The sequence below is a fragment of the Mauremys reevesii genome, linkage group 4 (genome assembly GCF_016161935.1).
Source record: "Mauremys reevesii isolate NIE-2019 linkage group 4, ASM1616193v1, whole genome shotgun sequence".
NCBI lineage: Eukaryota > Metazoa > Chordata > Testudines > Geoemydidae > Mauremys > Mauremys reevesii.
In genome coordinates, this window is record NC_052626.1 from 149,416,501 (window position 1) to 149,437,799 (window position 21,299).

The window sequence follows — 21,299 nt, forward strand, 5'->3', positions numbered from 1 at the left end:
GTAACCCTGCTTCAATGAGGGGGGCAGGGAGCAGCTGGGACCCACACATGTGCACACCCTAGGGTGACCAGACAGCAAGTGTGACAAATCGGGATGGGGGTGGGCGGTAATAAGATCCTATATAAGAAAAAGACCAAAAAATCGGGACTGTCCCTATAAAATCGGGACATCTGGTCACTCTAGCACACCCTCAGGGAGTGGCGGGGACCCACCCATGTGAAACGGAGCTCATTTCTAACTCAGGCCCATCTTTTAAAAAAAGAACTTTAGGTAGGATTAACATACATCCGTATTTTCCCGGACATGTCAGGCTTTTTGGTTCTTAAATCGCCACCCGGGAAGAAATTTAAAAATTTAAAAATTCCTCCTGGGAAAATACGGACATATGGTAACCCTATTGGTACAAAAAATACATACCGTGGCATGTCCCTTAAATCAGAACTTTTTATAAGAAACTGGTTGCTAAGAAATGAAAGGCTTCTTTTTACATTTTTTTTTTTTGTAGTTGTACCTGCCAGGGCCCCGCCGAAAATGTTCGAATTGGGCTCCGCACTTCCTAAAGCTGGCCCTGGTCCCGGGAAAACCAAGGCAAGGAGTTGCAGCCCTGATTTCTCCTCCCGACAGGTATGGCCCGGCAAGGACCAGATCTCGGCTAAGCCACGCAAGGGGTCGGGGAGAGATGAGGGTCTGTGAGCTTCTGCTTTCACTTTCCTGTACATCAGAGATTTAAACAGGAAAACGCGGGGCTCCGAGCCAGAGAACCACAGGACCAGAGATAAGGGCTCAGAGGTGCCGTGGCTTCTTGGTGCACACGGCTGGTGGTCTGGCAGAAATCACACCCCACACCCATGGGGCGGCTGTAGCTGGGTTTATAACTCGCTGCCTTGAAGCCAGGAGCTGTCTGCTCCGCTAGCTGGAGGCTGAGCTGGGCCGTCCCGACCCAGAGCTCCTGTGGGGCGGGATCATGGCGGGACTCTGCTCCCAGCTGGCCGTGCTGCTCCTGCTGCTGGTGCTGCCGTCCTCAGCGCATGGTAAGAGGGAGCAAGGGATCCAGAGCGATGCAGAGCCGCGGGGAACAGACCAGAGGGGTCGACCCTGCAGCCTGGGGTTGGGAATAGAGCTGAGGGGAGGAATCGACTGGATGAGACGATCCTGGCCCCTGCGGTTTGAATTGACAGGAAGGGACCATCCTGCCCCCCGGGGGTGGAATCGACTCAGGGGGACGATCCTGCCCCAGTCGACTGGCTCTGTCTCTTTCCCAGGTCCTGGGTACAAGGGTTTGTGGGGACGGGAGCAGAACAGGTTCTGTGCACTGAGGGGCAGAAATGATGTGCCGGTCCCCGGACCTGCTGTGAATGAAGGGACCCTGAGCCCACCTCTGAGACACACACCCCCACACAGGCCGGCATGACCCCTGCAGCCCCTCTGACTCACTCCCACAGGTGCCATGGCCCCAGCCCCTCTCAGCTTCAGCACCCAAACCCTCTCCCGCCCTTGGGCTTTGCTGGGTGGAGGGAGGACGTGTGGCCCTGAGAGAACTGGGAGCAGCCCCCTTTCATCTCATGTCAGCGTTCACTCTGAAACCTACTGATGCATAGTAGCCACCTATGATTTGAGGCAGAGTATGTAGATTATGGAAGGAGCTATAGGTCAGTGGGTGGGTGGGGGTTATTCCAGCTCTTTTCCCTGCCTTCCACCCTCCCCAATCGGACCCTAGTGATGCTCCTCCCCCAGTGGCCCTGACTCTGTAATGTCTCCCCAACATTTCCATCCCTCTGCAGGTGCTGAGAGTCAAGACCAGCCAGGTAAAGAGTCTGGACTCCTGGGTTCTATCACCTGCTCTGGGAGGGGAGTGGGGGCTGGTGGGTTATGGGTGCGGATGTGGGAGGCAGACAGGACTCCTGAGTTCTCTCCCTGGCTCTGGGTGGGAGATGTGCACTTTGTCCCATGTTAACATGACTCCCTGGTTTGTGCAGTGTTCAGCCGTATCATAGGGGGGCAGGATGCACAGGAGGGTCAATGGCCCTGGCAAGTCAGTGTGCAGAAATATGATGACAAAAAACATGAATACCACCACATCTGTGGAGGATCCCTCATCTCAGCCCAGTGGGTGGTGTCAGCTGCTCACTGCTTCAATCGGTGAGTAACCCAGGCAGAAGCGGGGGGAGGGAGGGGCAGGTTCCTCTTATTTGGGTTGCAGCAACATCTGTTTGTGGCCTCTTCCCCCACATTGACCCACTGCTCTTGGTCAAGCCATCCCCACGGTGCTGTGCAGCTGTTCTGCTGCTGTGCCCACCCCAGAGGCGGCTGCATCTCAGTATCACACTGTCTTCCCCTTTTCCTTTTCTCTCCTCCAGCTCTCTGCCCTATTCCCAGTACCAGTTAGTGCTGGGAGCGCACCAGCTCCTCAACCCCTCCCCCAATGAGGTCCTGGCCGAGGTGCAGAAGATCATCCCCCACCCCCGGTACAATAGGAGGAGCTTCATTGCTGACATCGCCTTGGTGAGGCTGAAGGAGCCAGTGAAATCCACGTTCATCCGGCCCATCTCCCTGCCAGGTGCCTCCCGCCAGTTCCGCGTGGGGAAGAAGTGTTGGGTCACCGGCTGGGGACGGGTAGAAGTGAGCGGTAAGTCTCAGAGAGGCACTGGGAGAACATAATCATTAGGGGGTTGGGGAGAGAAGTTCCCTGCTCTGTCCCCGCCCCTGCTCCGCCGCCTCCCCAGCCCCATTCCACCCCTTCCCCCAAACCCCCTCCCCTGAGCGACGCGGCCTGAGGGGGTAGCAGGGGGCCTGGTGCCAGCAGCAGGAGTGGAATCACCCCCGCATTGACCTGCTCTGCTCCGCTGGCTCCCAGCCGTGCCGCTCCACTTCCCACCACTGCCGGTGAATGTGGGGAGACAGGCCTGACCCCTGCTGCCAGCGCCAGGCCCCCACTAATCCCTCAGACTGTCCTGTGCCCCACAGGGCCCCCCCAAAGCACGGGGCCCGGGGCAGACGCCCCAAACCTTCCTATGAGAAGGGCTCTGGTGGTCATGGACGCTGTGACCATCTCGGCTGACCTCCTGGAGAGCACAAGCCAGAGAAGGTCCCTGAAGGAATTGCTGCTTTAAGGAGACCAGATCTCTGAGCTGGCCGCCCATCTGGATTTACAAATGGAGAATCCACCACAACCCTTGGTAAATTGCTCCAACCGTTAATCGCCCTCACTGTTAAAAACTGACACCTCATTTCCAGGCTGTGTGTGTCTGGCTTCAACTTCCAGCCACTGGATCATGTTCGACCTTCCCCTGCTCGACTGAAGAGCCCGTTATTAAACACGTCTTCGCATTGTAGATACGAATAGACTGGGCTCAATTCACCTCTTAACCTTCTCTCTGTGAAGTTAAATCAACTGAGCTCCTGAGTTAGAGGCCTGGGGTCCCGGATGATCAGGGCCGTGTGTGTGTGGTGGGGGGGGGGGCAGCGCTGCTCCCTGCTGCGCCAGACGCTGGTGGAATAACCCTGCCGCACCTCTGCTTCTCCCCATCCAGAGCCTCTCCAGCCACCCCAGACCCTGCAGGAGCTGGCGGTTCCCATCCTCAGCACAGCGACCTGCAACAAGCGTTACAGCACACTGAGACGAAACCCATTTCTGGGTCCACAGGCAGTCAAAACCAGCATGATCTGCGCTGGGTACATGGACAGCAACAAGGGATTCTGTCATGTGAGAGCCTTTCCTCCCAGTGATTGTGGGTATTGCAGCACCACTGCCCAGACCCTGACCGAGACCAGGGCCCCAGTGCGCCAGGCGCTGCCCAGACCCCAACCAAGATCAGGGCTCCCTTGTGCCGGGTGCAGCACAGACCCTGACCGAGATCAGAGCCGCCTTGTGCCAGGCGCCGCCCAGACCCCGACCGAGACCAGGACCTCCATGTGCCAGGAGCTGCCCAGACCCTGATCGAGACCAGGGCCCCCATGTTCACGGTGACAGCGACGGGAATTGGGGCCCTGACCCCCGTTTCTCTCTCTCTCTCTCTAGGGCGACTCCGGGGGGCCTCTGGCCTGTCAGCAGGGCAGCACCTGGTACCTGGCCGGAGTCGTGAGCTGGTTTCTGACCAGAAAAGTGAGTGGAATCGTCTGTTCTCATCCCAAGTTCCTCGGGGTCTTCACCCGGGTGACGACCTACAACAGCTGGATCCAGGAGCATGTGAAGGGTGTGGGCCCTCTGCCAGCGCTTCTCCAGCTGCACTGACACTCGCCGCCCTCCTCCTCGCAGCCCTGTGAGCCACGTGCGGACCTGCCCCTGGCACTGCCAGGCCGACCCCCCTCAGGATGTCTATAGACCCCCCCCCCCTCGACACCGGGTGTGGGCCCCGCGCTGCTGGGGTCTGCAGGACGCGGCTGGGAGAGGCTGGTGGATGGAAGCACGGGGCGGGGGCGCTATGGGGAGGTGAGGGCGGGGGGGGGTTATATCCTGCTTTTTCTACAGTGCTGCAGCACCCCCTGGGGGTGACAGGGAAGCCGACAGGGACGGGCCCTGCAGCCGCTTTTATCCCCTGACTTGTGCTCTGAAAATCATCAATAAATCAGCTTTGCAAGCGAACTGCCCTGCAGCAGCTGGCGCCGCCCCCCGCTAGGGACAGTCCTGCCACGGCAGCAGACTCCCACGGGCTCCACGGTTTAGCTGAGCGTAGGGGCCTCCCACCGCGCTGGGCGCTGCACAGACACCCCCGACCGAGATCAGGGCCCCCATCGCACCCAGTGCTGCATATACGCCCCCCAAAGGAGAATGGGGCTCCCAGCACACTGGATACTGTGCAGACACTCCCTAACGACTGGGAACCCCATCACGCCGGGCGCTGCACGGGTCTCCTTGACCGAGATCGGTGCCCCATCGTGCCAGGCGCTGCCCAGACACACGTTATGAGACAGTCCCAGCCCTCACAATCACAGACAAAAGATCGCAGCTGGAGACAGACAGACAGACGGGGAAGCACCAGGGACCAACAGGACAATGCTGGTCACCGTGACGGGCTTTGTTCTCTGCTCACTGTCACTCACCCACCGCCCCGGTAGAGCTTCTCTGCTGGACACTCACTGGGCTACGGTGTGAGGGTCTCAATGCACCAGGCCCCATGTGCTTTAATCCCCCTGTGGCTGAACAGAGCCCAGGCACGGCCCCTCGCTGGGTCCCCAGGTGCCCCCTGTGCAAAATTGTGGGATTTGGGCATTTTTAAACATTTTTTAAATTGATTTAAATGTTCAGAGTTGTGGGAAATTATGGAGGTGGGGGTCAGACAATAATTATATAAGGACAAAAAAAAACAGGAGTACTTGTGGCACCTTAAAGACTAACAAATTTATTGTAGCATGAGCTTTCGTGAGCTAAAGCTCACTTCTTCGGATGTATAAGGACAGTGGATGCTAAAAGCTAAAGCTTTAGAACCGTTTAACTACAAAATGTCAACATCCCTCATCAAAAAAGTACAAAGTCAATCGCCTTAAAGCAAAGTCTAACAGGTTCTCAAAAAGCCTTTTTCTCACTGCGCCTGTCTGCACATTTCGATTCTTACTGATGGAAATACTTAGGCAGCAGTCTCTGTGTGTGCAGTGACATCAAGGTGGGGAGGGAATATCTTTTATCCGACCATCCTCCATTGGTGGAAGAGACAAGCTCAGGACCTCTCCAAAGCTCTGGTTTGGGTCTGGGCTGAAGAAGACCAGAAGATTTGAAGACAGAAGCTCCGTGTAGCTGGAAAGCTTGTCTCGCTCACCAACAGAAGCTGGTCCAACAAATGATATTCCCTCCCCCACCTCATCTCTTATATCCTGGGACCAACTCGGCTTCGACACTATGAACAGCTACGGTGAAACCGACATTTACTGATACAACTCCCGTCCTTCCCAGGCTGGTAGCGCAGGAGCTCAGGCGAGGTGATCACCATGGTCCCGTCTGGCTTGAGAATCGACGTGTCTGTGTCTGGACTTTCGGACATGACCCGGGCGGCATCGCAGAGATCACAGGACGGGGACTGCAGCGAAGAGCAGGCCTGGCTCCTCGCCCCGATTTCTCCTCCAAAGGGAAACAGCTCGGACGTCAGGGAAACCGCCGGGGCCAAACTGGGGAAACGGGTGTAAACACTCTGCTGCCGATTCGACTGCAAATCTCTGGTCCTGGCGGGGGAGGGGAGGGGAGACAAGGGCCCCGGCTCAGACGTGCCGGGGGCTTCTCAGCACAGAGCCACAGGGTCGGGGGGCCCCCAGGGTCGGCTAGTCCCAGCCCCGGCCGAGATGCAGGATTTGTCGTGTCTGCACCACCCAGGACAGATGGTTTCGCAGCCGCTTTCTGAAACCGCCCAGTGAAGGAGCTTCCAGCCCCTCCCAAGGCCTCCTGGGAGTGGGGCCTCCACTGTCCTGCTGCTCTTACCCAGCCGGGGGCCGGCCCAGATCGGCCCCAGCTCCGAGCTGCCCGGCCCCAGGGCTCACGTGGGGCTGGCCCGGGGGGGGGGGGCTCCCAGCTGGCCTGGCTGGTGGTGCTGGTGCGTGTTCCCAGCTAAGGGGGGGCCAGAGCAGCCTCCCACCGAGAGAGAGTCACAGACATCCGGGGGGGCAGGCTGGGGGGGCAAATCTGTCCCTGGGGGGGGGAATCGACTGGAGGGTGAGATCCTGCCCCCCCCCGGGATGGCAGTTCCCCCCTCCCACCCTCTGTGACCTGCCCCACAGCTCGCTCTGTCTCCCCGGAATTTTCTCCGGCTCCCAGGGGCGGGAGGGGTGTAGCCAGAGGGGAGGCTGTTAATAGCCACTGCTGGTGGGGTTGGGAGCCAGGACTCCTGGGTTCTCTCCCAGCCCTGGGAGGGGAGTGGGGTCTAGTGGTTAGAGCAGGGGGGCTTGGAGCCAGGCCTACAACCTGTTCAGCACAGTGAATTTAGCAGCTATTTCCTGGCTCAGGTTCCCAGGAAATCAGTCCCCATTATTCTCTATAGATGCAGGGAGGGGCACACAGGTTCCCATAAAAACCTGCCCCGGCACTTGCATTCCCCAGTCGGGCTTTGGTCGGAGCAGTGGAGGCAGCTGCATGCAGCCAAGACAGGCCTGGGGAAGGCTGAACCATGGGGCGTCTCTGCTCCCCACTGGCCCTAGCACTGCTGGCGATGACCCTGCGGCAGGGTGAGTGTGGGGTGGGGATGTAGGGACCAGCCCCTCCCTCCCAGGGGAAGGGGAGCGAGATACAGGTTGTGGGGGAGGGAATTGGCTAGTGACTATCAGGGAGATCCAAGCCCTTGGCCCTTCATAGACCCCCGCCCCCAAGCCTGGATTGGTGCCTTCAGTTCTGAGCTGCCCCACTCAGATCAATGGGGAGTGTTGATTCTTGAACCGGCTGGTGGTAAATCAGAAACACTGCTGAGACTTGTGGCTGGTGCTGAGGACGGCAGGGCTGCTCTGGGGCAATGGGCGGAGCTTGGGAATTATGGGTGGAGCTACTGGCACTCAGTCCCCTCCACACACCTTCTCAGGTCCCAGCAATGCCTGTGAATAACCCTCACCCCCAACACACACACTGGGTGCTCAGGGGAGCCGACATTGCCCTCGTGCAGCTCACGGAGCCAGTGCGATACACCGACGAAATCCTCCCCATCTGCTTGCCAGGCCCCTCCGACTCCTTCCCTGGCAACCACACGTGCTGGGTCACCGGCTGGGGGACAACAGCCTCTGCGGGTAAGACCATCCCCCGGGGGAGATGCACTATCACTCTGTGACTCAACCCCCGAGCTCCTGGAGCCCCGTGATTCCTGCTGCATCTTGAAATAATCCTCACCCAGCTCTCTGCTGCCCCCTGCCGGCAGGAGGACCAGGAAGTAGGTTGGGGAGGTATATGGGGAAAGGGAATTGCCAGGCATGGGCGTGGGTTGCAGCCAAGGCTGTGTTAACTTTTCTGAGGGCTCAGGGATATTAGATTTTGTGGGGCTCCCTAGGCTCAGGATGCAGCCAAAAATGTGGGGTAAAAGTGTGGGAGAAGGCAGGGGGTTGGGTGCAGGAGAGGGTGAGACCTTCAGCTGGGGGTGTGGGCTCTGGGGGGTGCATTTGGGGGGCAGGAGAGGGGGTCCAGGCTGGGCTCAAGGGGTTTGGAGTGCAGGAGCGGACTCAGGGCAGGAGGTTGGGATGTGGGGTCTGGTTGGGAGTCGGGGTGCTGGAGTGGGGTGGGAGTTGGAGTGAGGGTTCTGGAAGGGAGTTATGGTGCAGGAGGGGGATCAGGGCTGGGGCAGGGGATCGGGATGTGGGCCGCGTCCCTGGGGCAGCTCCTGTTTGGTGGCAGAGCTGGGCTGAGGCAGGCACCTGGTCTGTCTTGGCCCCACGCTGCTCCTTCCTGACTGATCCTGAAGCTGCCGGCATGGCGTGGACATCCCTGGCTGTGGCTCTGTGCACCGCCCCCGCAGCCTCCATTGGCCGCGATGCCCGATCAATGGGAGCTGCGGGGGCAGAGCCTGCAGGCGAGGGCAGCGTGCAGACGGAGCTTCCCAGCGCTCACAGCTCCAGCCCGGCGGGGCTGAGAGGGGGGAACAGGACTGTGCAGAGCTGCCCCCACACCAGGCGGTGCTGGAACCCAGGGGCTTTAGTGGCTGCAGCCCAGGGCCCCAGGCTAAGGGGACCCCCGAAAAGATCTGCACTTTTGGCAGCCCGGAGATCTTTTTGCAGGGGCCCCCTTTAGCCTGGGGCTCTGTGTAGGGGTTCGCTCCTGCATTAATTCAGCCCCAGTTGTGGGTGTCCCAGCTCCTCCCCCCCCCCCCCCGCAGTCTCTCTCCCACCCCCCAAAACGCTGCAGGAGGTTCCGGTCCAGCTGATGGACACTGTAGCCTGCAACGCCCTCTACAACATCGACCCGGCCCCGAACATCGGCAGGGACCCCGTCAAACCCGACACGATCTGTGCCAGCTACGCCAAAGGGCAGAGGGACTCCTGCCCGGTGAGAGAGGGCTCTGGGCCAGCTGGATGCATGTGAGCCCCAGTGCGTCTCCCCATCACCATCTAGGGCCTGTCGAAGGTAAAACGGCTGCTGCATTTGCAAAGCTCCAGACATGGTTCCTCCCAGCTGGCAGGTGCATCTCTGACTTTTAGAGCCAGGTGGAGTCACAGCCCTGTGCCTAGGCCCCAGCTCCTGGAGTCCTGGGATTAGGGCAGAGCCCCAGCTTTTATATTTTATTGAAGTAATAGTTGAACCTTTGGGTTTGCATAGAAAAGAGGAAGAATGTGGCTAGACAGTAACTGAGGCCTGCCTGAGTCTGCAGAGAGCCTGAGCCAGTCACTGTGGGATGGGAAAATACCCCATGCCTGAATATTCAGGGTGTCAACTCCCAGCCCCACTGCTCTGGGGAGCTCTGCCAGTGGTCTCTGTGTAGGGCAGGAGAGGAAGAACACAGCCACCCCAGCACCTGTGAATGTCCTGGGGGACTCTCACTTCCACTACCAAAGCCTCCTTCAGGGAAAGTGAGCTGGAAAAGCACAGCAAACTCCTTTCACTTCTCATGTTGGTGTGGACAAAACTTGTGGGTGAGGCCATGGGATGGCCCATATGCCTACAGTCCCAAGGGGCTGGATGCCTGGGAATAGGGTCATCAGGGGGGAGACCCTCACTAATCCCAATTTCTCTGCTCCTCCACGGTGACACTGGGGGGCCACTGACCTGTGACCACAATGGGACCTGGTTCCTGATGGGGGTTGTGAGTTGGGGGGACGGCTGTGGCCAGCCCAATCGTCCCGGTGTCTATGTCCGGACAGTGGCCTACGGTGAATGGATATGGGGGCACATGGTCTCCAGGGGACAAGCCACCAGCACAGAAAACAGCATCTCTGGAATAAATGATGCCAGATCCTCCTTCAGCACCTACAGGCTTCTCTTCACCACTCTCATGATGGCGCTGTGACATCCCCCCCATCTCTCCCTCCTCCGTTCACCCAGCAGTGAAACCCTCCACTGTTTGTGGACAGTGTGAGATGGAGATGGGAGAGGATATGAGATCCATCAGCAATGCCTGAGTCTGCAGAGAGCCTGACCCTATTGCAATGAGAAGGGAGAGCTGCCCTGAGTGTGACTGAGAGCAACACTGCCTGAGTCTGCAGAGAGCCTGAGCTGATTGCTTGGAGAGGGGTGAACAGTGGATCCCTAGAATCTCACCAACTTGTTGAAACACTTCGGAGTCAAAGCTTCGCCCATGATCTCTGTGTAACCCACCCGGGAGCCCGGACCTGGTGAAGGATTCATCCCCAGGGACCCCGGCTACTGTCACAGACTCGGGATTTCTTAGGGGCTGGGTTGTGAAGGTGGCCACAGCGACCAGCCAACGTTCTCCACTAGAGCCTGTCCGAGGCAAAGTCCAAACCACGTCAGCAGCAACCTGCCCCATTGGTGCCCCCGCAAGTTACCGCCGCGCCGGGCACTGCCTGTCTTAGGGGAGCCCTTTCTTGCAAGGAGAATCACATTCCATGAGCCCGAGTTCTACACCCACCCAGCAGAAATTCACCCGGCGCCTGGCTACGGTTTTACACCCTGAATGTCCAGCCATTTTAAGACCGTGGCATGACCCTTCTCAGAGTATCTGGTACAAGCAGCTGATCCCTGGACTCATCCCTCACCCGCTGACGCTTCACTCCCACCGCTAGATGGCAGCAGGGAGCCCCTCCCCCAGCGCGCTGCGGGGTGGGGCCGGATCGGAGGCGAGAGTTCGGCTGCGACTTTGTTCAGCTGAAAAATGGCAATTCCCTGAGCTGTCCCTGTCTGGGAAATCCACAATTTGCAAAAGGTTTCAACGATCAATTTTACCTCCATTTTATGAAAGTAAGAGCCCCAGGAACTCTACCCCCCACCCCCACCACTTCCCTGCAAGTGCTAGGGAGAGAACCCAGGAGTCCTGGCTCCCAGCCCCACCCCGCTGTAACGCACCAGCCCCCACTCCCCGCCCAGAGCTGGGAGAGAACCCAGGAGTCCTGGCTCCCAGTACCCCCCTGCTCTAACCCACCAGCCCCCACTCCCCTCCCAGAGCCGGGAAAGAACCCAGGAGTCCTGGCTCCCAGCACCCCCCTGCTCTAACCCACCAGCCCCCACTCCCCTCCCAGAGCCGGGGAGAGAACCCAGGCGTCCTGGCTCCCAGCCCCCACCGGCAGTGGCTATTAACAGCCTCCCCTCTGGCTACACCCCTCCCGCCCCCGGGAGCCGATCTCCTGCGGGGTCAGCGCCCGGCTGCGGGGCAGGAGGAAACAGAAACCAGCGGAGGTTTTACTTTCGGTTCCGCCGGAGAAAATTCCGGGCAGACAGAGCGAGCTGGGGGGCCGGGCCCCGTGGGGGGGGGAACGACCCGCCCGGGGGGGGGGCAGTATCTCCCCCTCCAGTTGATTTCCCCCCCCCCCGGGGCAGATTTGCCCCCTCCAGGCTACCCCCCCCCCGGATGTCTGTGACTCTCTCTCGGTGGGAGGCTGCTCTGGTCCCCCCTTAGCTGGGAACACGCACCAGCACCAGCAGCCAGGCCAGCTGGGAGCACCCCCGGGCCAGCCCCACGTGAGCCCTGGGGCCGGGCAGCTCGGAGCTGGGGGCCGATCTGGGCCGGCCCCCGGCTGGGTAAGAGCAGCAGGACAGTGGAGGCCCCACTCCCAGGAGGCCTTGGGAGGGGCTGGAAGCTCCTTCACTGGGCGGTTTCAGAAAGCGGCTGCGAAACCATCTGTCCTGGGTGGTGCAGACACAACAAATCCTGCATCTCGGCCGGGGCTGGGATTAGCTGACCCTGGGGGGCCCCCGACCCTGTGGGTCTGTGCTGGGAAGCCCCCGGCACGTCTGACCCGGGGCCTTGTCTCCCCTCCCCTCCCCCGCCAGGACCAGAGATTTGCAGTCAAATCCACAGCAGAGTGTTTACACCCGTTTCCCCAGTTTGGCCCGGGGAGGTTTATCTGACGTCCGAGCTGTTTCCCTTTGGAGGAGAAATCGGGGCGAGGAGCCAGGCCTGCAGTCCCCGTCCTGTGATCTCTGCGATGCCGCCCAGGTCACGTCTGAAAGGTTAGACACAGACACGTCGATTCTCAAGCCAGATGGGACCATGGTGATCACCTCGCCTGAGCTCCTGCGCTACCAGCCTGGGAAGGGCTGGAGTTGTGTCGGTAAATGTCGGTTTCACCGTAGCTGTTCGCAGTGTCGAAGCCGAGTTGGTCCCAGGATATGAGAGATGAGGTGGGGGAGGGAATATCGTTTGTTGGACCAGCTTCTGTTGGTGACAGAGACAAGCTTTCCAGCTACACGGAGCTTCTCTTCTTCAAATCTTCTTCTGGTCTTCTACAGTCCAGACCGGAACCAGAGCTTTGGGGAGGTCCTGAGCATGTCTCTTCCACCAATGGAAGATGGTCTGAGAAAGGATATTGGCTCCCCCACCTTGATGTCACTGCACACACACACAGACTGCTGCCTAAGTATTTCCATCAGTAAGAATCGAAATGTGCAGACAGGCGCAGTGAGAAAAAGGCTTTTTGAGAACCTGTTAGACTTTGCTGTAAGGCGATTGACTTTGTACTTTTTTGATGAGGGATGTTGACAGTTTGTATTTAAACGGTTCTAAAGCTTTAGCTTTTAGCATCCACTGTCCTTATATAGGTTTTAGAGCAGCAGCCGTGTTAGTCTGTATCCGCAAAAAGAACAGGAGCACTTGTGGCACCTTAGAGACTAACACATTTCTTTCAGCATAAGCTTTCGTGGGCTACAGCCCACGTCATCAGATGCATGCAGTAACCCACTAAAGCTTATGCTCAAATAAATGTGTTAGTCTCTAAAGTGCCACAAGTCTTCCTGTGGTTTTTCTCATTATCTAATTATTGTCTGATCCCCACAGTGTGTGACCCCCACCTCCATAATTTCCCACAACTCTGAACATTTAAATAAATTTTAAAAATGTTTTAAAATGCCCAAATCCCACAATTTTGCACAGGGGGCACCTGGGAACCCAGCGAGGGGCCGTGCCTGGGCTCTGTTCAGCCACAGGAGGATTAAAGCACATGGGACCTGGTGCATTGAGACCCTCACACCGTAGCCTGGTGAGTGTCCTGCAGAGACGCTCTACCTGGGCGGTGGGTGGGTGACAGTGAGCAGAGAACAGAACCCATCACGGTGACCAGCATCGTCCCGTTGCTCCCTGGTGCTTCCCCGTCTGTCTGTCTGTCTCCAGCTGGGATCTTTTGTCTGTGATTGTGAGGGCTGGGACTGTCTCATAACGTGTCTCTGGGCAGCGCCTGGCACGATGGGGCCCTGATCTGAGTCAAGGTATGTGCAGCGCCTGGCACAATGGGGCACCGATCTCGGTCAAGGAGACCTGTGCAGCACCCGGCGTGATGGGGTTCCCAGTCGGTAGGGAGGGTCTGCACAGTATCCAGTGTGCTAGGAGCCCCATTCTCCTTTGGGGGGCGTATATGCAGCGCATAGGGAGATGGGGGCCCTGATCTCGGTGGGGGTGTCTGTGCAGCGCCCAGTGCGATGGGAGGCCCCTACACTCAGCTAAACCGTGGAGCCCGTGGGAGGCTGCTGCTGTGGCAGGACTGTCCCAGCGGGAGGCGGCGCCAGCTGCTGCAGGGCAGTTTGCTTGCAAAGCTGATTTATTGATAATTTTCAGAGCACAAGTCAGGGGATAGAAGCAGATGCGGGGCCCGTCCCTGTCGGCTTCCCTGTCACCCCCAGGGGGTGCTGCAGAGCTGCAGGAAAAGCAGGATATAACCCCCCCCTCTGCCCTCACCTCCCCATAGCCCCCCCCGCCCCCCCGTGCTTCCATCCACCAGCCTCTCCCAGCCGCATCCCGCAGACCCCAGCAGCGCGGGGCCCACACCTGGTGTCAAGGGGGGTCTATAGACATCCTGAGGGGCGTCGGCCTGGCAGTGCCAGGGGCAGGTCCGCGCGTGGCTCACAGGGCTGCGAGGAGGAGGGCGGCGAGTGTCAGTGCAGCTGGAGAAGCGCTGGCAGAGGGCCCACACCCTTCACATGCTCCTGGATCCAGCTGTCGTAGGCCGTCACCCGGGTGAAGACCCCGGGGAACTTGGGATGAGAACAGACGATTCCACTCACTTTTCTGGTCAGAAACCAGCTCACGACTCCGGCCAGGTACCAGGTGCCGCCCTGCTCACAGGCCAGAGGCCCCCCGGAGTCGCCCTAGAGAGAGAGAGAGAGAGAAACGGGGGTCAGGGCCCCAATTCCCGTCGCTGTCACCGTGAGAGCGAAGGCCGGATGAGGGTCACAGAACACACCCGGTCTGAGCAACAGGAGCAGCGACCTCTGTCAGAGGGGTCTGGGCATCAGCTGGTACTATGGGGCCCTGATCTCAACCGGGATCTGGGTGGCACCTGGCACACTGGGGCCCTGGTCTCAGTCGGGGTCTGTGCAGCACCTGGCACACTCAGGCCGTGGTCTCAGCTGGGGTCTGGGCAGCGGAGGTGCAATACCCACAATCACTGGGAGGAAAGGCTCTCACTTTGCAGAATCCCTTGGGGCTGCCCATGTCCATGTACCCGGCGCAGATCATGCTGGTTTTGATTCTCTCTGGACCCAGAGGTGAGCGTGGATTCAGTGTGTTGTAACGCTTGTTGCAGTCTGCTGTGCTGATGATGGGAACCGCCAGCTGCTGCAGGGTCTGGGGTGGCTGAAGAGGCTCTGGAGGGGAAGAACGGGGGGTGTGGCAGGGTTATTCCACCAGAGTCTGGCGCTTCCTGAACCCGGCGCGCCGGGGTCCAGATGTGGCGTTTGTGCCCGTGAGCAGGTTCCCCCAGGCCTGAGCCATTCTGGAGAGGAGTCTGGCTGCCAAGGCACATTTCTGCACATGTGACTATCTCCTACTATGGCCAAGTGCAGGCGTGTCCCTGTATGTGTCAGTGCTGCCCCACAAGGAATCCACACACACATACACACACACACACAATCCCCTCCAGCAGGGGCAGTGCTGCCCCCCCCCCATGGCCCTGATCATCCGGGACCCCAGGCCTCTAACTCAGGAGCTCAGTTGATTTAACTTCACAGAGAGAAGGTTAAGGGGTGAATTGAGCCCAGTCTATTCGTATTTACAATGCGAAGACGTGTTTAATAACGGGCTCTGCAGTCGAGCAGGGGAAGGTGGAACATGATCCAGTGGCTGGAAGTTGAAGCCCGACACACTCAGCCTGGAAATGAGGTGTCAGTGTTTAACAGTGAGGGCGATTAACGGTTGGAGCAATTTACCAAGGGCAGTGGTGGATTCTCCATTTGTAAATCCAGATGGGCGGCCAGCTCAGAGATCTGGCCTCCTTAAAGCAGCAATTCCTTCAGGGCCGTTCTCTGGCTTGTGCTCTCCAGGAGGTCAGCCGAGATGGTCACAGTGTCCATGACCACCAGAGCCCTTCTCATAGGAAGGTTTGTGGTGTCTGCCCCGGGCCCCGTGCTTTGGGGGGGCCCTGTGGGGCACAGGACAGTCAGGGGAATTAGTGGGGGCCTGGCGCTGGCAGCAGGGGTCAGGCCTGTCTCCCCGCACTCACCGGCAGTGGTGGGAAGTGGAGCGACACGGCTGGGAGCCAGCGGAGCGGCGCAGGCTGGAGCCAGGTCACTGCATTTCCCGCCAGTGTTCCCACTCCTGCACCAGGCCCCCTGCTACCCCTCAGGCCGCATTGCTCTGGGGTGGGGGCTTCGGGGAAGGGGTGGAATGGGGCTGGGGATGGGGTGGAGTAGGGGAGGGGACAGAGCAGGGAACTTCTCTCCCCAACCCCATAACAATTATGTTCTCCCAGTGCCTCTCTGAGACCTTTAACACTTACTGGTCACTTCAACGTTTCCCCAGCCGGTGACCCAACACTTCTTCCCCACGCGGAACTGGTGGGAGGCACCTGGCAGGGAGATGGGCCGGATGAACGTGGATTTCACTGGCTCCTTCAGCCTCACCAAGGCGACGTCAGCAACGAAGCTCGTCCTATTGTACCTGGGGTGGGGGATGATCTTCTGCACCTCGGCCAGGACTGGTTTTGGGGAGAGAGGGAGGAGCTGGTGCGCTCCCAGCACCACACGGTACTGGGCAGGGGACACAGGGCTGGAGGAGAGAAAAGGAAAAGGGGAAGACAGTGTGATACTGAGATGCAGCCACCTCTGGGGTGAGGACAGCACCAGAACAGAGCAGGGGGTCAATGTGGGGGCAGAGGCCACAAACAGACGTTGCTGCAACCCAAATAAGAGGAATCTGCCCCTCCCCAACCTGGTCCTGCCTGGGTTACTCACGGGTGGAAGCAGTGAGCGGCTGACACCACCCACTGGGCTGAGATGAGGGATCCTCCACAGATGTGGTCGTATTCATGTTTTTTGTCATCATATTTCTGCACACTGACCTGCCAGGGCCATCGACCCTTCTGGGCATCCTGCCCCCCTATGATACGGCTGAACACTGCACAAACCAGGGAGCCATGTTAACATGGGACAAAGTGCACATCTCCCACCCAGAGCCAGAACCCAGGAGTCCTTGGTCCCAACCCCCTAGACCCCACTCCCCTCCCAGAGCAGGGGATACAACCCAGGAGTCCAGACTCCTTACCTGTCTGGTCTTGACTCTCCTCCGCACCTGCGGAGGGATGGAAATGTTGGAGAGACATTACAGAGTCAGGGCCATTGGGGGAGGATCATCACTAGGGTCCGATTGGGGAGGGTGGAAGGTGGGGAAAAGAGCTGGAATAAAAACCCCATCCATAGCTCCTCCCATAATCTACATACTCAATAGGTGGCTACTATGCATCAGTAGGTTTCAGAGTGAACGTTGACATGAGATGAAAGGGGGCTGCTCCCAGCTCTCTCAGGGCCACACGTCCTCCCTCCACCCTGCAAAGCCCAAGGGTGGGAGAGGGTTTGGGTGCAGAAGCTGAGAGGGTGCTGGGGCCGTGGCACCTGTGGGAGTGAGTCAGAGGGGCTGGAGGGGTCATGCCAGCCCTGGTGGGGGTGGTGAGGGTGTCTCGGAAGTGGGCTGAGGGTCCCTTAATTCACCACAGGGCCGGGGACTGGCACATCATTTCTGCCCCTCAGTGCACAGAACCTGTTTTGCTCACGTCTCCACAAACCCTTGAACCCAGGCCCTGGGAAAGGGACAGAGCCAGTCCACTGGGGCAGGATCTTCTCCCTGAGTCGATTCCACCCCCAGGGGGACAGGATCGTCCCCTCCTGCCAATTCCACTTGCAGGGGGCAGGATTGTCTCATCCAGTCGATCCCCCCACCACCACCACCACCAAGGCTGCAGGGTCGTCCCCTCTGGTCCATTCCCCGTGGCTCTGCATCGCTCTGGATCCCTTGGTCCCTCTTACCATGTGCTGGGGATGGCAGCACCACCAGCAGCAAGAGCAGCGCGGCCAGCTGGGAGCAGAGCCCCCCCATCATCCTGCCCCACAGGAGCCCTGGGTTTGGACGGCCCAGCTCAGCCGCCAGCCAGCGGAGCAGGAAACCCCCAGCTTTGAGGCAGCGAGTTATAAACCCAGCTTGAGCCGCCCCGTGGGTGTGGGGTGTGATTTCTGCAAGACCACTTAACCGCCTGCCGTCTGCATCAAGAAGCCACGGCAGCTCTGAGCCCTTATCTCTGGTCCCGTAATTCTCTGGCTTGGAGCCCAGCGTTTTCCTGTTTAAATCTGTGATGTACAGGAAAGTAGAAGCAGCAAAGAATCCTGTGGCACCTTATAGACTAACAGACGTTTTGCAGTCTGTAGGGTGCCACAGGATTCTTTGCTGCTTCTACAGAACCAGACTAACACGGCTCCCCCTCCGATACAGGAAAGTGAAAACAGAAGCTCACAGACCCTCAGCTTCACCCACCCACCCACCCCTTGTGCAGCTTAGCCAAGATCTGGTCCTTGCTGGGCCATACCTGTCAGGAGGAGGAATCAGGGCTGTGACTCCCTGCCCAGGTTCTCCCAGGACTGTGTCTTTGCTGGAGGTAGCCAGGCCAGGCCTTCTGTCCGGTGCTCGGTGCCCACGGCTGGCCAGTGCTCTAGGGTCAGGAAACCCCTCGCTGTCCATTCTTCAGCACCACAGCCCTGCTCCCCTCCACTTCCAGGGACCTGCCGTGCAGCCCTTTCCCCAGGCAGGTGTCACAGGCAGCAGCCTCCCATGCTGCTCTCGCTCGTTGGCCTCCAGCAGCCGGGGGCACCAGAGAGATTTCCTGCCCACGCAGCAGTTTGGTGGCAGGGGGTAGCAGGTGGGGAGGGGATGGTACATGGGGTGGGGGGGGGGGCTATAGAAACACGACGCCACCACTGAGCTCAGAGCAGCGTTTCTCCTTTACCCTGCTGTGGCTGCTTCACTTTGCCCCATCCCCCAAAACTTCACACCCTCTCCCCCGCACAGCCCTGGCTGAGGTATCCCGGCCACAAACGCAGTCAGTCTCTGCAGCAACTGGCACAACGAGCCCTCCATCTCAGTCAGGGGGTCTGTGCAGAGCCCGGCGTGAGGGGGGCCTGGATCTCAGTGGGGGGGTCTGAGCAGAGCCCGGCGTGAGGGGGGCCTGGATCTCAGTGGGGGGGGGGGGACTGTGCAGGGCCTGGTGTGACGTTGCACTCCATAAGTCTTATGGAAATATGCTAATGAGTGTGACTATAATGTAACTGGAATATGCTTCATGCAAAAGGTCTCTTGTAAGGTATCGTTACAAAGCTTATAATCTACAGAGTGTGGTCATCCTATTTCTACAAATGTATCATTCTTGTATCTAAAGCTAGAAATGTGAAGTATTACTCTAAAGTCCTATTGTAACTTTGCGAAGTGTGGGCCATTAATAATGGCTTGGAGTCTTGATGGCTCCCATTAACCAGGACAATTGGTTGTAAATGGCTCTGTTTACTTGAAAGCCTTCCTGTGAGTCAGGCAGGGAAGAGTGAAGGCTTGGGGGGGTCTCCCAGGACATGTGGCCATGTCACCTGGTACTGGCATCCATCTTAAACCTGGTGCTTTTCCATTTAGAAGGCGGGGTGGGGACCCAGAGAAAGAGAGAAAGGATTCCCGCCTTGTGCCAAAGCTATAAAAGGGGTGGAACAGAACAAAGGGAGCTGCCAGTCATGAGAAATCCCTTAGTTACCACCTGAGCAGGAGCTAACAAGGACTGTACCGGGGGAAAGGATCGGGCCCAGCCTAGGAAGGAGTCTAGTCTGTGAAAGAAGCTGATTGGAACATCTCTGAGGGTGAGATATTACCTGTAATCAGTTTCTTAATGTATTAGGCTCAGACTTGCGTGTTTTGTTTCATTTTGCTTGGTAACTTACTTTATTCTGTCTGTTTTACTTGAAACCACTTAAATCCTACTTTTTATACTTTAGAAAATCACTTTTGTTTATTAATTAACCCCAGACTAAGTGATTAATACCTGGGGGAGCAAACAGCTGTGCATGTCTCTCTATCAGTGTTAAAGAGGGTGGACAGTTTATGAGTTTACCCCGTATAAGCTTTATACAGAGTAAAACAGATTTATTTGGGGTTTGGATCCTATTGGGAGCTGGGTGTCTGGGTGCTGGAGACAGGACTACTTGCTAAGCTGTTTTCAGTTAAGTCTGCAGCTTTGGGGTCATGGTTTAGAGTCTGGGTCTGTGTTGCAGCAGGCTGGTGTGTCTGGCTCAACAAGGCAGGGTTCTGGAGTCCCAGGCTGGCAGGGAAAATGGGCTCAGAGGCAGTCTCAGCACATCAGGTGACAGTCCCAAGGGGGTCTCTGTGACCAAACCCGTCACACATACCTTCTGAGGCATCATTTGAAAAGTCTTGATCTGTTGAACATTAATATCCTATTGAGTTGTGTGTGCTGCCACTGTATGTGAAGTTATGAGATTTTGCTATGTGTGTGTCACTGAAAAATGTTGTGAGGTTGGGAGACACCCACAACGAGCCTTTCAGGTACAGCAAAGAAGTAGCCATAAACAGCTAGACAGCGGGTCAATGGCTCATCAACACCCATCAAGGAAAGAATCCACTGTCCCAGGAACTGTAGACAATGGAGATTTCTCAGAGGGATCACTCATACAATGGAGACTTCTCAGTGGGAACACGTATACAGTGGAGACTGCTTGACCAATGGGAACTGCCTGACCCTCACTTCACAGCAAGGATCTTTCCAGGAAGCTGGAAGAAACTATAAAAGCGGGGAACTGACACCTGGAAGACAAAGACTTTGAACTAGGGGAGGGTGGTCCCGGGCCGGGAAAGAGTCCCAGCCTATGTATTGAGGATCTCTGACCAGTTTCTACCATCTGTTAGGAGAGACTCTGCTTCATTCAAATCCTGTTTAGTTTCTAGAACTTTGACTGCAAATTTATTTTTTGTTTCTTTAGGAACCAACTCTGATGTCTGCGCTTGTTACTTATAATCACTTAAAATCGATCTGTCTGTAGTTAATAAACCTGTTTTATATTTCACCTTAAAAAGTTAGCTTTGGTTGAAGTGCTGGGGAAATCTCAGCTCAGGCTGGTGCATCTCCTCTGCAAATTGAGGGAGGGGTGAACTGGGTAATGAACTCGCACTGGACGGGCTTCTGACCACTTCCAGACAGAACAGCTCTGGGGTGCAAGGTGGAGGGGGAACTGGCTGGGGCCTCTCGACTGTTGGTTCATGAGTGGCTGGGAGAAGCATCCATGTATCTCAGGTGGGTGGATCCCTGTCTGTGGGTGTCTGTGTGGGTGCAGCACCTGCCAGAGGCCTGTGGCTTGTCACAGCATCACAGCGTGAGACGCTCACCCCAGGTCAGTGGGGCAGAGGGCTCCATGGTCCCACAGCCCAGGTTGCACCCCGTGAGGAAATGGCTTGGGTGAGGTTCAGAGCAACAGTCTCTGAAGTGCAATGAGCTTTACAGTCACAACAAATTTATGAGTCCGGTGTCTTCTTCCAGGACCTGGCTGTGCTGCTGTCACACCGCTAGTGGGGTTCGCCAGGATGCATTTGGGGTCTGTGTCATGGAGTGTGGGGCAGTCAGGGCCCTGCAGACCCCACTTCCTGCAATTCACCGTGACTCTGCCAGCTGGGAAACAGAAGGTTTATTAGACAACAGGAACATAGACCAACATGGAGCTTGTAGGTACAGACAACAGGACCCCTCAGTCAGGTCCATCTTGGGGGGCAGGGAGCCTAGACCATGGCCCTGGGTCTCCCTCCATTTTCCCAGGCAGCTCCAAACTGAAACTCCCCCAGCCTTCTCACCCAGCCTCCCCCCGGCTCCTCCTCCAGCCTTTGTCCAGTTTCCTGGGCAGAAGGTGTCACCTGGCCCCAGCCCCCTCCTGGCTCAGGTTACATGCTCAGCTATTGTCCCTCAAGTGATGTCATCTCCTGTTATCCCATCCC

The 21,299-nt window shown here is 57.8% G+C and overlaps 2 protein-coding genes and 1 pseudogene across 2 annotated transcripts; 2 read left to right on the forward strand and 1 right to left on the reverse strand.

Moving 5' to 3' along the window:
- Nucleotides 1–788: 788 nt before the first annotated feature.
- LOC120403323 lies at nt 789–4,398 on the forward strand (annotated as a pseudogene).
- A 1,524-nt stretch (nt 4,399–5,922) lies between these two features.
- Nucleotides 5,923–9,899, forward strand: LOC120404122 (serine protease 27-like). Its single transcript, XM_039536121.1, has 4 exons — nt 5,923–6,113; nt 7,550–7,695; nt 8,772–8,937; nt 9,632–9,899. The coding sequence occupies exons 1-4, from the start codon at nt 5,923–5,925 to the stop codon at nt 9,897–9,899; spliced, it is 771 nt and encodes a 256-aa protein (XP_039392055.1).
- A 3,872-nt stretch (nt 9,900–13,771) lies between these two features.
- LOC120403358 (serine protease 27-like) lies at nt 13,772–17,409 on the reverse strand. The gene is made up of 6 exons (XM_039534350.1): nt 17,297–17,409; nt 16,539–16,565; nt 16,229–16,391; nt 15,775–16,043; nt 14,466–14,644; nt 13,772–14,146 (listed from the first exon to the last, which is right to left on the reverse strand). The coding sequence occupies exons 1-6, from the start codon at nt 17,367–17,369 to the stop codon at nt 13,934–13,936; spliced, it is 924 nt and encodes a 307-aa protein (XP_039390284.1). The 5' UTR covers nt 17,370–17,409; the 3' UTR covers nt 13,772–13,933.
- Nucleotides 17,410–21,299: the final 3,890 nt, after the last annotated feature.